Consider the following 18,177-nt stretch of genomic DNA (forward strand, 5'->3'; position numbering starts at 1 on the left):
ACAGGCTCGGACCGCATCTGCATTTACTTTTTCTTCACATTTGCACAATAGAAAATTCTGGAACCACTGTAAATAATTTAGACTTACCCTTGACAGAGAGGTGTACAGCACTGAGTGTTTGCCCTGCAGTGTTAGATGCAGCACAGACATAAACGCCATTATCCTTTTGCTTACAATACAGAACTTTAAGTGTGAAGTATCCCTCTCTGTCCTCATATAACAAGTATCGTCTTCCAGACAGAATGAGCCTGCCATCTTTCCTCCAGATTATCTCTGGTTTGGGTTTACCAGTCACAAAGCAGCGGAATTTTGCGTGTTTTCCTTCAGTCACTGCAAACATCTTAACTTTTGTTGACTTGGTCATGGAGTCGTCTTTTAGTCGGTTTGGCACTTGTCTGCCGCTCCGCTGTTTTCCCTGGTGAGCTTTCCAGTGGCCATTTGTGTAGCCATTCCGGTTTCCTTCCTCTTCATGTCCCGGCCCCGCATCAACAAGCAACACAGCTCCTGCCAGTGCTTCCCCAAACTCATTTCTAGCTTTGCATGTATATACACCTCCATCTGGAGCTCGAGTCTTAAAGATTTTGAGCTGGAACCATCCACCGTCCTGGTAACCCACGCTGAAATGCGTGCTCTCAAATATCTCATTGAGTTTTCTGCCGTCCTTTTCCCAAACTACCTCTGGTCGTGGACTTCCCCAAAGCTTACAGGAGAAGACAGCATCTTCCCCTCGGCCAACACGAGTGGAAAGGGGCTTGATGAGAAATCGTGGCTTTTTCTCTTCTCGGAGCTCCAGTTCTTGTGCCTCACCTTCCACCTTAAGCGTTGCAGCTGCATATGTTTCCCCAATGGTGTTCTTTGCTTTGCATATGTATTGGCCACTATCCTCAACTGTAACAGCTGAAATAATGAGGTTGTAAACATTGCCATCCTCAAAGACCCTGTATCGTCCCTGGGGATCAATCTTTTCATTGTTCCTCTCCCAGATGACAGCGGGCCTTGGATCGCCACCAATTTGACACTTTAAGACTGCATCAGTCCCACTATGGACCACTACGGGTCTTGGATAGGCTAAGAAACGTGGTGCACCACCAAAGACGTCCATGTCTGCTTTTCAGAAAGTTTCTCTTCACCTCAGGTAGTCCAGTGTAACAGGGGGTTATTCACCGAAGCAAGACTGTCCAACTTCTGCACTGTAAGGTTCTAAAGAGAGACATAACAAAGGTGTTATTTGATGGGAAACAGTCCATGTACCTTAGATTATTGGGGAAAAAAAATTAAAGTATCATAATTAACTTCTTTCCTCATATGTAGGAGATGATTCACTCATCAATAGTACATTTTACAATTCTCAGGTATCTGGAAGGAAATTAACTCTTATTATCATTCCAACACTTTCTCTTCCCCCTCCTTTGAGTGCATGTGTTTCAGCACAAACAGATGCAATGATTATTAGGACTAATTGAATTAGATGTGTCTGCATGAGAGAAAAACACAGCCTGGCAGTGAGAGGCGGAACAGCACAGTCCCACTGCAGCAGCAGCCACAACACATAGCCAGTACAGCTGGTGCTGTATTTCAATGGGAAAGTGCTTAATATAGTAAACCCTAAATAAAGACCTGAGAGAGGGTGTGTGTCAGGTATCACAAAGACGACTCAAAAACCTGCAGGCTGACACAAACACCAGCAAAAACTCTCAACCCGTCCACTAAAGAGGACTTGCTGTAAAAAAAACTCTGAACTATCACTGTAACAGTCTCTATCTCTGTTTGCTGTCACCTCTGGTCAAACTTCTTTTATTTAATGCTGCTGAAACAGTCATTTATATGTAAATCTGTTTGAGTCATCTATCTCTGGAAATTCTCCTTTACGTATTCTGTATTTTATCCTTTAACCTTGGAAAGCCAAACATACCACATCTGATATATACAGACTCTGAGACCTTTTGCACCACTTAATGGTAGAAACTTTGTAGAGCCCTGTTTGTACACAATCTGATACTTGTATCCTGCCTCCAGATCAACAACAGCAAGCAAACCTACACTTCAATCACATGGTAATCAATTGTTATTTTGGTTTCTAATTCTGTTAAAAGGCCAAATAAAGACTTCAAAGTAAAAAAAAATAAAAATAAAAATGGACTTTTTTCCCAACTGCCCTTAGGTGGGCTAAAGATTAAAGAGCTGAGTGTATGTGTCTTGGGATGCATTGAAATTTTGACAGTAGATGCATGAAGTCTAAAAGATGATCAACAAAGAAAAGTGTTTTACAGCCACCAATTCTCCCATCATTACACCCCACAGAGTTTTGGATAAGAGCTGAAATGACCAGCAGCAAAGAATCAAGACTTTCTGAAACATTACCATTAGGCTTCTACAACAACATGTCACAAACTTTACTTCTATAGATATGTTTTACTTATAGACTGCATGAAACGTAAGCTCATAAATCAGTAGTAAAGGTGGTAATACTTTGTTATTGGCTTATTACACTCAAATAATAAAGACATGTTCAAGTATGGTTTTGTGTTCTTTCATATCTTTAAAGCATCAATGTATCTGACACCTAAGCAGCTAAGAAAAAATACATTTACCCAACTCAGAGTGTCTCATTCTTAGGTGTTTTTTATTTTTTTTTTGCTTATTTTTATAAAATGTATTCAGAAAAAGAAATAAAAGACTACATTTGCTCAAATAAACAAATTAATTTTCCTTCTTTAAATCTTATTCATTTGATTCTCAATTAGATGTTTAATATTAAGAGGTGAAAACTTTGTTTGATTACTGGAGTTGTGGCCTTAAGTAAACTATATTTAACATTACTGTCTACATAGTGTACATGTACAAACTATAATGAGGTCTGACTACCAAACAGATCTTGTCTTGTGTTCTGAAAACTAAACTTAAATATTTGCTTAAAAAAGGAAAACAAAACATTAAGAACAAGAAAACTAAACCTTTTATACTCCAGTGCCGCCATATTTCATAAAGTACCTTCCTGCTGTTTGTAGAAGCTTTCAGAGGCATTCCCTTGATAATAAAGGTAGACATTGGAGCTTTATGGAGTTTCAAAGCAGAGGCTTTGAGTTTAGGCCGAGGTTTACATGGATGCAGATTTTTAAGAGGATGTATTAGAGGATGTGAGTTACTGGCTCGGCTCCTAATGCAGCAGGTGGATGACATGTGGAAACATTTACTTAAAGTCAGGTGCCAGTTAGGTGGAGGAGGGTTGCTGATGTGGGCAGAGATCATAAAAAAGGAGCCAGTTGCAGACTGGAATTCAGCTTCTGAATGTGAAGATAAAGAAATCTGCAGATGTACATGACCTTCATCTCAGAATGCAACTGCTTCCTGTTGGAAACCTGAAGATTCCTCTCAAATGGGAGATTTCTATGGTAACACTTCAACTCGGAACAGCATCAGGGAAGCTATGGCTGCAGCTTTTCAAAAGCTGATAATGATCAAGAAGCTTACAGACTTCCTGTGAAATCAATCATGAGGTTTTAAAGAATTCAGTTTCTTCATGGTCAGATACGTTATTTGTTGCAGACTGAACGTTAGTGGCAGTAGATAAGTGAAGTTGGAAACTTTATCTTTGTATTTCTTTATTTGTCTAACTATCTGTATTCCCTGAGAAATGCAAAAGTCACTCTCCTTTGTTGAATATTAAAGTTTAAAGAATGTCATTTGCCACATAGTTGTTCATGCAATACACTTTCTGTTTTGAAGGAATCTATTTTGTCTTATTCTTACATGTTTGCGTTCAAAATTCAAAAACATGATTTAACATTGTGAGGTATGTCATTACACAATTTAGACATTGCACTTTAAGCATCTTCAATAGTCCCTCCAGAGGTTTGAAGAGAGGAGATTAACCCCTGTGTTTACTTATCTGATTTAATTGGAATGACCCCTGCCCCTTGTGAAGCTGTGCACCCCTCACATGCCCTACCTCGCTTCAGTCGCCAGGAACGATCATCAACATACATTCCGCGCTTGCAATCGCAGTCCGAGTTAAGGAGCAATGCCACCCGTTTCCTGAAGGCTCAGCAGTGTCCCAAGTTGACTTCGCATTCAAACACATGCTATCCTCAAAGCTCAGAAGATCCTCTCCAATCCATCCTGGCAGACTTTTCTCCAGCCAGAAGGATAAAAAAATGACACCTAAACGTCCACACCGGCTTCAGAGTGGTCCCCCAATCTCAGTGTTGTTCAGGCCTTAGACACCCCAAGTGTCATTGTTCATGGAATACTGTTAAATGCTTTTGCAGCTGCTGCTGTCCCCTAAAAATACTGTCTGCCTTGATGACAGCAGTGAGGATAAGTCAGGCACTTCCATTCACTTGCCAGCAGGGGCTAAAGATAGTTCAGGTGGCCAGTACAGGGCAGACCACTTAGCTTACTTCAAGCTTTGCAATAAAACTCTTAGAGGAGTCATCTTTTGGCCTCTACATATTTGATAGCTTATCTTTTGAAACTGCCAACATTTATTTGACTCTAAATTTACACAGTCTCTAATATTTTACTTTAAACTGGTACAGGCTGCTGACTTTAAGTCCAGATAATTGAAATCAATCTGTTTGGCTATTATTGATGCATTTACAGATGCAATAACTAGTCCTCCACATGTGTTAATGTCATGCCTGTCTTTTCCTTATTGGAATCAGCTGCTTCATTCATGCTTCGCAGGCATCCTGGCAGCCATCTGACACGTTCTGTGTTGACACAGTCACCATGTTTGCTGCTGCTCACTCTACCTCTAAACCTTCTCATATTCACGATATATCTAATTTACTTTAAAGTGAAGTATTTAACTGAGCTGGGCATGTGATGGGAACACTGAAACCACTGATTTGCTGCTCTTAGCGGAGGTTTGATTAATTTATCTTCTGTTTTAATGGACAGGCTCCTGCTCACAGATCCATGTTTGTTTTCTGGGATGAGCACTGCTGCGCTGTGTGTGAAGCGAGAACTTTGCTGAACATTTCTTTATTGTAAAAGCTGTTCTGTGATTGTTAAACATGTCCTTAGCCCTGGCTGGAGGGTCCTTTCAGCTGTTTAGTGGCCCCCACACTCGACACTCCCACCTCCCACAGATTTCAGCTGTTGGAAGTAATGTGATCCACCTCAGACCCCCTCTGGCTGGTTAGCAAACGTTTTGTGACCAAGACTGAGTTGGAGCTAAAAGCACTGCCATTTATACACTAAAGGTAGATCACATAGAAGTATATATTAAAGTGTTTTGTTCCTGACACACTTTGTTTCTTGAATTAGCTGTAAGGGTACAGCTTGTTTTCTTAAAGAAAGATCATTTATGCTTATTTTTCTGTTTTCTTTTGAGGCTATATGCAGTCAGAACATTTTTGATCATCAAATATTCATCCCTCAGTCCTCTAAGTGCTGAGTCTAGTCTTTAGCATTCTGCTCCAACCTTCACACACATAATAAAATGCATATTTCTTTGCAAAGACACGATTTTTTGACTACGTCTGGTAGATGAAGGAAACACTTGGATATTTCTTGAGACATATAAGTGTCTGTATACATGTGTTAGTGAGAAAGAATAATTAAAGATGGCACTAATGTGAAAGAGTTTCAGACCTGCCTACAAAAAAAAACAACAAAAAGACTATTTTAGGATGAAAAGAATGACACAGCGTAGCTCCAAACTCTTAAATGCCAGCATTACCTGTGCAAAGGCCAACTCTGACAAAACATAATTAGAGAGATTTGAGTACAGTTCAGGTGAAGTCTCAAACATCCTCACTGTGGCACAGTTTAGCCATTTGTTCTCAAAGTCCCCCAACTTTGATACCTTAGGTTTTGAAAGTTTAAGCCATTTTCATGGAAAATGAACATGGGAACAAAAGAGTTATGATGGAAGACAAACTCAGTCAAACTGGGAACTGTCTAATTTTAAGCTTTTATAACAAATGCACATGATATTTAACTTATTCAACACCATTATTTCTGTTAAATACAGTTCATTTAGAAGACTGAGCCTGTTGCAGGTAATCACAGACTCAAAGTGAGCTACAAAAACAACAACAATAAAAATATGCACATTCTCTAGCACTACGTGGCAACACCTGTGTCTAACTGCGCTCACAGCAGTCTGATGAGCACTTATCAATGGTCTTCATTAAATAGAATATAATAGAATAGAATATCTACTGAAACTTTTCTCCATTTTTTTTCTACACCTTAATTTGGAGCCCATCTGGTGACATTGAGAGGAATAAAACAAATATCCTGTGACCATTTGTTACTACTTGGCTACAGATTGTTAATGGCATGGCTCAGGTGGGAGAGCTACCTGTCTTGGTGGTAGAGCCACAAATCTTGGTGGTAGAGCCGCTTGTCTTGGTGGTAGAGTCACTCGTCTTGTGGTAGAGCCTCATGTCTTGGTGGTAGAGCCACTCGTCTTGTGGTAGAGCCTCATGTCTTGGTGGTAGAGCCACTCATCTTGGTGGTAGAGCCTCATGTCTTGGTGGTAGAGCCACTTGTCTTGTGGTAGAGCCACTCGTCTTGTGGTAGAGCCTCATGTCTTGGTGGTAGAGCCACTCGTCTTGTGGTAGTGCCTCATGTCTTGGTGGTAGAGCCACTCGTCTTGTGGTAGAGCCACCTGTCTTGTGGTAGAGCCTCATGTCTTGGTGGTAGAGCCACTTGTCTTGTGGTAGAGCCACTCGTCTTGTGGTAGAGCCTCATGTCTTGGTGGTAGAGCCACTCGTCTTGTGGTAGAGCCTCATGTCTTGGTGGTAGAGCCACTTGTCTTGTGGTAGAGCCTCATGTCTTGGTGGTAGAGCCTCATGTCTTGGTGGTAGAGCCACTTGTCTTGTGGTAGAGCCTCATGTCTTGGTGGTAGAGCCACTTGTCTTGTGGTAGAGCCACTCGTCTTGTGGTAGAGCCACTTGTCTTGGTGGTAGAGCCACTTGTCTTGTGGTAGAGCCACTCGTCTTGTGGTAGAGCCTCATGTCTTGGTGGTAGAGCCACTCGTCTTGTGGTAGAGCCTCATGTCTTGGTGGTAAAGCCACTCGTCTTGTGGTAGTGCCTCATGTCTTGGTGGTAGAGCCACTTGTCTTGTGGTAGAGCCTCATGTCTTGGTGGTAGAGCCACTCGTCTTGTGGTATGGCCTCATGTCTTGGTGGTAGAGCCACTTGTCTTGTGGTAGAGCCACTCGTCTTGTGGTAGAGCCACTTGTCTTGGTGGTAGAGCCACTTGTCTTGAGGTAGAGCTGCTTGTCTTGTGGTAGAGCCACTCATCTTTTGGTAGAGCCGCTCGTCTTGGAGGTAGAGCCGCTTGTCTTGTGGTAGACCCGCATATCTTGAAACCAGATGGTCGCCGATTCCTGTGTGGGCCTTCGGATTGTGCAGGCTGGTCCCAAGCCCGGATAAATGTGGAGGGTTGTGTCAGGAAGGGCATAAGGGGTGTAACATGTGCCAATTTACCTTAGCGATGATTCATTATGGTGACCCCTTCAGAGGGACAAGCCGAAAGGGAACAACAACAACTTGGCTACAGATTGTTACTTCAGAGCCACGCATTATGCAGCCTTGTCCATGAATTTTGAACATGTGGCAGCAAAATAATCAAGTCATGGCCATGCGGTAGAAATGAAATATCAACAGCTTGCCCAGTGTTCACATGCTGTTTTGGTTTTAACTGTGCACTTTCAGCACATGAATTAAGTGTCTCCTACAGAAGTGTCCTGTTGTGACATCATGTTGTGGTCTGTGATAATATTCTGATTTTGGGGTGAAACAGTGGAGCCAGTTGAAGAGGTGTACCTGGTGTCTTATCAGAGTTTGTGATTTTGATGTTAAACTATTCGGTTATTTATTTTTTGTTTGACCTCTGTCATCAATTCGAATTAAATTTTATTCTAAAGCACTTTTCATACATAGCAAAACACAAAGTGCTTTACATTATAAAAAACAATTTATACACATTAAAAGAAAAAGGATTAGAAAAGCTGTTGCAGATTATAGTACAAAACAGCAATTTAGAAACACACACCTCATTATAGTTCTCTTTCACACAGATGTACACACCCTTAGCCCATTTTGCAGAAACATGAACTCCCATCTCTCATTATGTTCTCTTAACTGAAATGTAGGCATAAAAGTATGAAAAGAATAAAAACATCTGGCTTGATGCTGCTGTGAGGATATGGTATCTTGGGGGTCTATCAGCGTGGCCACATAGGGCAGCACCATAGGAACCACCAAGTTCAGGGCAGGGCGGGATCCACACCACAGCCACAGAGCTGCAGCGCAGGACCCCTACAGCCACCCAGACTTGGGCAGTTACCACGGCAACTGCCCTGCAGACCAAGCAGGCCAAGCCACCTGCATGAAGGATCCACTGGAGGAAATCACTGAGTTAAAAAATAAAAACAAGACTGAGATTGCTGTTGAGACAGACTCACATTTACAAGTTGAGTAGTTTCTCCTTCTCTGAGCAGTGAAGTTGATGGTCACCAGGACTATGGATGAATCTCTCTCATACTTTTTACACTTGTTTCCAGTCCGATGCCTGTTTACCTGAAGACAACCTGCAGTATTGTGGATTGGGTGACATTATAAGGCCCCCATGTGTAAGCCAAGATGGATTCTTGGAAAGACTGAAGCATAACATCTTTAAGAATCTTGGAGTCCAGTTTCCAACATACACCATGTTTTCTTTTAATTGACACATTGGTGATCAGCTAACCTCCCAAATACGGTATCACTTACAGCATCACAGTATCATTTACATGCAAAACAACATACCTTGTTTCCACATTTACATTTTAAACAGATGCTGAACCGGTTTCGTTAGGTCCCATTCCACGAATGAGATTTTAATTAGCTTTTGATTCCCTGTGCTCATGCAGGAAGCCTTCCATTGTTTCTACCAGTACTAAGAAAAGGACGAAACTACCACTAGCACATGTGTGACGCATTGCTCCTGTGAAGTGATTAGTGAAGTTATGTTCTCGTTATGGAGATGCAGGGTGCACTATATATGAGTCTTTGCTGAAAGAGTTGCTGCTCAGTGTAAGATTATACTGCAACATTTAACACACAGTTTGGTCTTTCTTTTCCCTGACGCTGGAATGTGAGCAGAGCAGACGTCCACGGAGCTCTGAGCGTGTTCAGACAGACCCTGGAGGCTTACAAAGCCGACTCTAATTAACACAGAGATGACCGAACATGGTGACATGTTTGTCAGATCATTAATAACAGCATGGCAAAAAAAAAAAAAAAAAAAACTCCACACAGACTCACTTTTACTTGATTATAAACCTGCAAAGTCATGTCTGACATGATGGTGTTTCTGTACTAAGATGCAAATAAATAAGTGGTATGTCTTGTGAAAGTGAGTGATAATACATTAATATGTCTAAAGAGAGACAAACGGGGGGGGGGGGGGGGGGGGGGGGGGGGGGAATAAAGCACCTGACATAGAAAACCTAACGTTATGAGCTGTGAATGAAACAGAAACAGAAGGGTCTTAAAAGAAAACCAACTCCATCCTCTGCTGGGCTTTTTGTGTAAGTGCAGGTTTTTTTTTTGGTTTTACAACTGTGTGTTGTAAACTGTGTTGTAGCCTGATTGGAATATTTCGGATTAATTGTGATCCAAATATTTAGGAAATGTTCCAGTACTGATGAATAAATGATCAAACATCAAATGCTTTATTGTCGTTTGCATGTATTTACATCACTTGCCCTTTAATTCAGGCTCAAAATTTGGCTTCAGGCTTTTTAGATATAAAAAAAAAAAAAAAGCTTGTTTCAAAACACACTTGAGGCCAACTTTAATTTATTAAGTTGATAAACACCACAGTTTTATGATGCATACATCAAATTTTTTAACCTACCTGAGTTAGATAGACTATCATAAACAGGCCTCCTTCAGAGCTGTAAATGGGGTCATCACCTTGTCAAGTCTGTTCTTCTGAGCTAAGAAGGCAGTGACAGCAGATTTTCCAGTAGAAATGAAGTTTACACAGCTCATGCTTGGCTTTTTCAGTGCAGCTCATGTCGACTGACAAGCGCAGCTTTGGGGTCTACAGGTTTGTTTCTTTAGCTGTGTTTACATGCTCAAGCATAACCTCAACATGCTATGAAGTGTTTACATACATTTAATCAGAAGAAACTTGTTTACATGTGAACATTTCCAGTCTATTTTACTCGTTATATAAACGACTGCACTGGAAAGAACCGAGCTCAGATTTTTGGTAGAATTTGTTTATTAAAATAGAGACAGTCCCCATAAATAAACACACATGTGTAAATGTGTTAGCTCTTAGCCATTAACTCATTTTCATCTGTTTTCCCTTGATGTTATTTACAATCAGTGTATTCCACTTAAGTTAATTGTTTTGTTCAGTGATGGGCATTATTTTGTTACTATAAATAAAAAATAAAAGAATGAATGAATGAATGAATAATTTTATTAATTAATTAAATAAATAAAAGATTGATTGAACGAAAAAAAAAAATAAATAAATAAATAAATAAATAAATAAATACATACATACATACATACATACATACATACATACATACATACATACATAAATCAATCAGATGGTGTAAGGGCCTCAGGCTTTGTGGGTTCTCGCTCCACTGTTCTTCCATAAAAGTCTCAACCAGATTAAAAATGGATGTTTTGTGTTCCAGTTTATAGCAAAGATCATTTCCTTCACTCAGACTTTTGGTGTTTTTGCTGCAAATCATAAAATGTTTCTGTTTTCTCAGTCTGTGCCGGAGAGCAGCATTACATAAATGTCCCCATGATACAGCAGAAGCTGCTGTGTCTGCTACAGTCTGCCATGAAGGTTACTGGGAGGACTGGAAACCTCTCCATTCCATCCACCTGCAGTGTATACAGACAAGCCCAGAGAGTTATGCTCAACCCATCACACACTATCTATCTTGAGGACGAGTTGCAGTGTTCTGCTGGGATTTACTGAGCTCTGAAAGGCAGATTTAACCCTTTTTAAAAAAAAATATTTTATGTCCATGTGGATGATGTAATCTCACTTTTGAGGCTGTTGGGGTTGTGCAGGAGCATCATTTATTTATTTTTATTTTTTTAATCGTTGCCGTCTTTCTGACTTTATGCGTAATAAGTATTGTGCAATATATTTCTGAGGTTGGGCAGTTAAATGTAGATTACAGAGGTTTATTAGTGTGTTGTGTGGTGCATCGATATTATCAAGGCAACAACTGTGACAGCACTTGAGGTCAGTTGGGGACTATAAAATATCATGTTGTATTGTCTCATTGTATCACACTGTATAATATCATTATTGTATCGTATTACTATGGTACTATTATGCTATTGTTATAGTATCGTAAGCACCAGATACCAAAGTGCAGGATGTTAATGCAGGATATGTGCTTCTGTATGTAATTTTATAAGATGTTTCATACCAACACAAGGAGGCTCTTGATCATAATTCAGCATTCATGGCATCATCTCACCAACAGTGCTAATCTGTCCAAACTGATATAAAAGGATATAAAAGTCACAACACCATGTGACAACTTTGCTAAGTTAAAATGAAAGTCGGTAACTAAAACTTGTGGTATGGATCAAATGAAGTTATCACTGAAGTACACATTTGTGAAGCCAATTAAATGTCTAAATTTATGTACATATATATAAAAAATAACAGACAGTGGGAAAAAAGATGAAAAAATACGGTTAAACATTTATAAATAGTAAAAAATGAATAATGAAAATAAATAAATAAATAGTATATAATGAATATCAAAACAGTAAATAAATAAAACAAACAAGTAAATAAGTAAGTACATAAAGAAATATGATATCAGATTAGTTCAATTTAGTTTATAAATAACTGTGTATAGAAAGAAATAAAATAAAATAAATTTCAGAAGCATCGTGTAAATTTCCAGGGGTTAAAGTCACAACATGCAGGGTAATATAAACCAACTTATAGTTGATAAAACATAACTAGATGTGTCTTTTATAACCTTCTTTTATTTATTGTCTACTTAACTCGTAATAATTAATTTATTATTTACTGAAATCCAAACCTTCGTTTCCCCTAAAGTTCCCTTTTAAATTCCCGTTTTAAATAACCATAATTTTAACAAAAAAAAAAAAAACCACAAAAAAAAACCCCACAAAAAAACTAAATATAAATGTAACAAAATACTAAAATAGAAAGAAGATAGATCGATACATAAACAGTAACATAAAATATTATTGTCATTACTATTATTATTATTATTATTATTATTATTATTATTATTATTATTATTATTATTATTATTATTATTATTAGCAGGCTTAGAGACCAAGTAGTTCCCTTCCAGGACCTGGGGGAAGTGCCTGCCTGCTGTGAAGCCACACAGGTCTCTTCTCCTCTTCTCTACTCTTCCTCTTCGCTTCCAGCAGAGCTGCGCGTCCTCATCAGCTGTTCCAGGCGCGCGCGCGCAGCAGCAGCAGCGGTGTCGGACCCAGTAACACTCTGGTCGGACCTACAAATCTGGGATCACTACTCGCGCGCCTTTTCTCTCTTTCCCCCCTCCACTGAAAAACAAAACAATCCATGTAGCTTCCCCGCTCCGCTGCATTGAAACAACATAAAGATGAGGTAGTGCTTCAATGGCAACTTTTTTCCCCCCTGCAGTTTGTAGTTTTGCGTTGAGGCTGTGCATGTGATCGCGTGCTGTTTCCTTCGCAGGTGTTCTTCATGGCTGAAGCGCCTTGTCTGCTGCGTCCTCCTTCTCGCCATCCCAGTTGCGCTGCAATGGCCAGGTAAGAAAAGATGCTGGAAGTAAGACACTGATGGCAGCCTTTCAGGTATCAGAAGCCTGGATCTTGCAGCTTCTTTGAAGAAATCTCGTTATATTTGCAAACTTTTCTCCTTCCATTGCCTGTTTATTAGAATATGTAAACACACTGCTTAGAACACCAACCAGAAGTCCACTAACTGGAGTAAACTTGTTGGATTTGTTGAACAACTTTTACAGAAACGGATTTTCATTCTTCAGGGGATCCATTTATGCAACAGTTCACTGGTTATTAATCAGCAGGATCACCGCTGTACAAGTGGGATGCTTCAGCATGTGGAGCGTGATGTTTGCACACTCTTGTCTACTTTTCCCTGGTGGCATGCTGTGTGCTGTGTTAACAAGCCAACTGCTAAATGTCTGGCTGTGCTGCTGCAGAGCTGTGCTGATGCTCATAAAACGCACAACTTTGTTCAAAGAGTGCAAGTTTTTCCAAACGTCCGTCGCATGCTGTGCATTCTCAGCACACTTGCATTCCTTCTTTGTTTGTTCTGCATCTGAACACAAACTGTTGCTGTGGTTTGAAGCGGCTGCATCTCGTCCTGAGCCCCTTATGGTTGATTGAAGGAAGTGGTGTTGGAGCCCCACAGGTTAAACAGTCTGTCTTCTTTCCTCTGATGAATTTGTCTTTGAAACACACTCATGTTGTGCGTTTAATTTAGTAATTGATCATCTGGACTGAAGCTGTCAGATGAGATGGAGGCGAAACTGAGAGGATGATGATTAATATTTGATTGACCATGATCACTAATGACTAGATACGGCTCTTGGTGGTACAAGGGGTTGGTGGGATTCAGCATTATTGTCTTTGAAACGTTTGCAATTCCTCTGATTATTAAAATGGAGCTAAATGAACACACCAGACTTTGGGATAGTGTCTGAATCAGGTAAAGATGAGTGCAATATGCAGGTGGTAACTCTTAAGACAGGAATGCTGAGCTGTGTGTGTGTGTGTGTGTGGGGGGGGGGGGGGGGGGGGGGGGGGGGGGGGGCTGCAGCCTGAAAAGACCTGCCACTCTGTCTCAAGAGCAAAGCTTGGGCTGCCTGCGACATGCTTGAATTAGGTCTGATTCATTCCCACTCCCAAGCTGGGTCAAGAATCCCTATTGTCATGTGATCTTTGACATGCACCCAGCGTGGTTTTGCCTCAGAGGGGAGCAGGACGCGGCCGGGGGAGGGGAACGGCTGTTAGGGAAGCCCCCATCCAATCCCTCTCCACATTTCCCCCACTGTGCCATTTAATGGTTGAATTAGATCCAGCATTAAAAGACACAGCTGGCTTGCTGTTTCTTTGCTTTCTGGTGTAAAGTGTTGATGGTCAGAGGAATAAAAAGTTATTGGAAAAATAGTGCGGAATGAAGCTAAAAGAAAAGCCAGGTTGTGTGTGTTAAAAAGCACGGTGGCTTTCTGTGATGAGCGGCTGGGAGACTGTGGCCTTGCTTCGGATCATTGTAACCATTAAATGAAATAAATGGGTCGTCTGCGCACAGATTCTGTTGACTCGCTGAACCTTGAGATGTCTAATCGTTGGATTTTCTAGTCAGCAAACCTGCTAACACATAATCAACATCCATGGAGGTGCCTCAGGATCCATCAGGCATTTGTTTTGCTGTGTTGTGTGTCAGCCGCCACCGTTTAGAAAGTTAATTAGACTTTTGTTAAGTAGACGGTTTTTGTCTGGCTGTGGACTTTGTTTGGGTTTGACTCGGTTTAAGCATCTGTTTGTGTGTGTGAGGTTGCGGGTGGGAGTCTCACAGTAATCGAATATGGATCTGGAAATGCTTTTCCTTCCACCCCGGATGGACACGACTGATCCCACAGGTGGTGGTGAAACAAGGTTGATGTCGGCTGTGCCAGTGGAGAGTCAGTAGAGACATAAAATCCCAGGTTTGTTGATGCAAAATGACTATTTTCCAAATGAAGATTTTATTACTTTTATGTTTAAATTTCCAGATTTTTAGAGACATGTTGTTTACCTTTGTTGTTGTTTGGTTGGATTTATACCAAAAATATGCACATACCTATCTGCATATGCAAGCCAAAATATTATTCAAAATGTCTGAGAATGATTTTATTATTCTTCAAATACCACCAACCCAACCCAACCCCCTGCAGGTGTTTGGTGCTGGCTCATGCCATGTTGTCATTTAGTCCCCAGTCTCCATTTGGCATGCAGAGACCATTGGTTTTTTTGTTTTCTTTTTAGCATGATGTCGCTCTGATGTAACTTGATTTTGGAAAGCATCTCCCTACAATTTGCAGTTGAGCACATAATGAAGTGACGATCTTACAATTCAGTTGTGGGCTCTGTTCATAAATCTGTGGGGAGATCCAGCTGTTCCAACCCTCGCACCATCATACAGTTTTGTCTTTTACGGGTTTGGTTTTTATGGGAGTGTACAATCAGGCTCAGTGAAGTCTGTCAAACTTGAAAAACCTTCAACAAGTCTTTAGCTTTCATTGTGAGGAGATGCACGACTTACTCTTCAGATCTAAAAGATTTAGAGCAGAACCAGCTGTCCAGTTATTCAGTACATATCTTAGGACATCTTTTAGTTTTATAGATCAGACACGAACGTTTACTGCACATTATTATTGCTGTTAGTGGTGAATGCAGGAATTTCGGCATTATAAGAGCTAGGTCTGGGATTGAGCAATCCCACAGTGAATTTCATGCCCTGGCAATCGCAACATATTCTTGTGGGTTTTTCCTGGATATTTAACAGTAAATTGATACTACCATAGTAAATCGTTACTAGCAAATGCTAATTAAAGTAAAACAGTTGCATATCCAGCCGATAGTCACATGAACTATTTTATTTCTTAGAATTAAATGAAACGACTGTTTTTACATGTGAATATTATTGCAGATCATTAGTTAGAGACAAGTATCTTTATTTAGGGCACATTCAGACATGCCCTTTCAAATGAAGTCCCAGTTCATTAGATTGAAATGTCTGGTTTGTTTTGAAGGTGTGAATGTGACACAAACTGGTCCATAAGTACGTCTTGGTTCACTTCAAGTAAAACAAATACAGCAACTTCAGTAGTGGAAGTTGCCCTGCATTAATAGCAGATTAGCAAGTTTTCTTGTTGGTTGTTTGTCTTGGTTCCTCCTGCAGTGATTTGTGATGCAGCGCCACTTCAGGCGAGGAGGGGAACATGTTACCGTGAAGGCAGACTTACACCGGCTGAATGTTGCAGTCAACGGATTCATACCTAGTCCAGCAGACTGTTATAAATTGCTATCAGTATACTGTATTAGTACAGTGTTTGGACCAAGCGGCAACCTCCGGCGATTAAAAGTGAAGCCTATGCGGAAGTGCTTAAAACTGCAGTTCCCCCTTCATCCGCTAGGGGCTGGCTGCAAAACAGAGCAAATCCCCATAGACTCCCATGTTAAAGAGGCCAACTTCATGGCAGAAATAAACATGTTTACAGCACAAATAAACATGTTTACAGCCTGGTTCAAAAATCCATTTTCAGTTTAATAGGTCAGGTTTACCTTCATGACAACTGTGGGGGGAGTGAATTTTTTTCTAACTCACCCATTTAAAAGTAATTTAATCTCTGAGTTCGGCATATTTAGGGTCGGGTCCTTTTGACTGACAGGTACCGATATTCGGCTTCAAGTCAGAAGAACGTAGAACAACCGCGGTTTTTAGCCGGTTAATAACGTGACTTAGCTTTAGCCCGCTTACCTCCGTTAGCTGGTTAGCTCCTGTTATCTCCGGGTTAGCTCGGTTAGCTCTTAGTTACAGAAAGCTTGGAGTTTGATAGATGTCAATCATCCACCATGACGCTCCCAGCCCCCCTCTCAGCACCACCTCTTTTCCCATATTTGTATTTTCCGGGTGACGCACATGACGCTGCCAACATGGCGATGGTAGGAACCGTCCACTGAGCTTCAATTCAGCTCTTCAGAAACCTATGGGTGACGTCCCAGAGGCTCCGTCCATCTCTTTATATACAGTCTATGGTTTGGACCTATCTACTCACTCAAATGTTCAACTTTTTGACTGATTTTGTACATAATTTTTTAAATCTGATTTTACCTGAAAAATGATGACGAGAACCACATTTTTCTTCTGCTCTGCTGCTTGTAAAATCTGACCTTTTCATAAAGGCGGTGGTGTCATCAGCAGTCCCTGGGGCGGGACTCAACACCCTGAAAAGCAAGTCAGTGGAGGGGAAAAAAAGTTCTCATTATGAGAAACACAAAGGCAATCTCGATTTGGTGTGGTTTACTTTAAAGTGGATGTGTTTTTGTTAGAGGATCACGGTGGTCACATCCTGTTCCGAGTGCTTAATTCAGCCCATCTGGATCATGTAGCGAATCTGAGGAGTTGCATGTCTAAATCTACCATATACAGAGAACCACATGGCCCAGTCAGAGAAGGACTCCTGCATCACTGGGAGCACTGTTTGCATAAACGTACAAGTACACCTGGGAGTAGCTGTTTGAGATCCATGCCTTCCAGTAAATATTTAGTATCTTCAACATTTATGATGCATCGCTGGATTTTCAGCTCTTGTTTTCTTGCAACCACATTTATAACTTAACAATTCCTCACCAGTTTTCCCCACACAGAAGCCAAAAAGGCTGTGGTTAGGGAAAAATAATGCTACGTTTCAGTCTTTTCTCTGGTGTCACAGTGGGGCTTGACAAAGCTTTAGCCAGCTGTGTGTTGCGTTTGTATGAGCTCACAAAGAAAGTGCCACACCCGTTTGGTCCTTTGCATACTGACTTCAGGGGTTAACAGCATAATTATTTAGTATTTTAGAGCAAAACCTACGCATATAGGTGACAGCAATGAGGTACTGCAAAGATTTTAAAGCATATAACAGGATGTAGTGAAAAGATTTATGTCTTTTAGTGTATGTGTGTGTGTGTGTGTGCTTTGCATTTCTTTCAGGGCTGAGCATCCTTTTGAATGCTGCTGACAGCTGTTATTTGTATTTTTATGTGCTCCCAGTACTCAGTGTTTCAGGTGCACTCAGCTGTTCTCTCATGCTGTCCCTGATGTCAAAATGTTGGGTTGACAGCAGCAAACTACAGAGGGACACAATAATTACTGCTTGTGTTTGCAAGAGAAGAGGATTTGTAGGACCACTTGCTCTGTACACCCAACTATCTCCAGAACTAATGGTACACTGAGTGCTGCCTTAGCTCTCAGCACTTCTTTCCTGTTTGAGGTGAAACCCTCACTTATTTGCTTGTCTTTCCCAGGTAATGTAAGTAGCAGTCAGTGTACTGTATCGTGTAAAGGCCTGCAAATTACAGGACTCGATGCAATATGCACGTTTTGTATTCAAGATCAGAATGCGGAGTAACCCCTGGAAATCCACCGGGGTTTTTTGGA

The 18,177-nt window shown here is 40.7% G+C and overlaps 2 protein-coding genes across 11 annotated transcripts in view; one reads left to right on the top strand and one right to left on the bottom strand.

Moving 5' to 3' along the window:
- Positions 1-4,238, bottom strand: part of obsl1b (obscurin like cytoskeletal adaptor 1b) — a 40,707-nt gene extending 36,469 nt beyond the window's left edge. For all 10 annotated transcript variants that reach the window (XM_079254110.1, XM_079254107.1, XM_079254105.1 and 7 more), the window contains exons 1-2: positions 3,950-4,238; positions 88-1,200 (exon numbers count right to left, since the gene is read on the bottom strand). In XM_079254110.1, coding sequence (XP_079110236.1) covers positions 88-1,102 — 1,015 coding nt within the window. In that variant the 5' untranslated portion in view covers positions 1,103-1,200; positions 3,950-4,238. The remainder of the gene's footprint in view (positions 1-87; positions 1,201-3,949) is intronic.
- An 8,297-nt stretch (positions 4,239-12,535) lies between these two features.
- col18a1a (collagen type XVIII alpha 1 chain a) overlaps positions 12,536-18,177 on the top strand; it is an 89,454-nt gene continuing 83,812 nt past the window's right edge. The window contains exons 1-2 of the mRNA XM_079253965.1: positions 12,536-12,615; positions 12,706-12,779. Of these exons, the coding sequence (XP_079110091.1) occupies positions 12,611-12,615; positions 12,706-12,779 (79 nt within the window). The 5' untranslated portion in view covers positions 12,536-12,610. The remainder of the gene's footprint in view (positions 12,616-12,705; positions 12,780-18,177) is intronic.

This window comes from Telmatherina bonti, assembly GCF_933228915.1.
Source record: "Telmatherina bonti genome assembly, chromosome: 15".
NCBI classification, from domain to species: Eukaryota; Metazoa; Chordata; class Actinopteri; order Atheriniformes; family Telmatherinidae; genus Telmatherina; species Telmatherina bonti.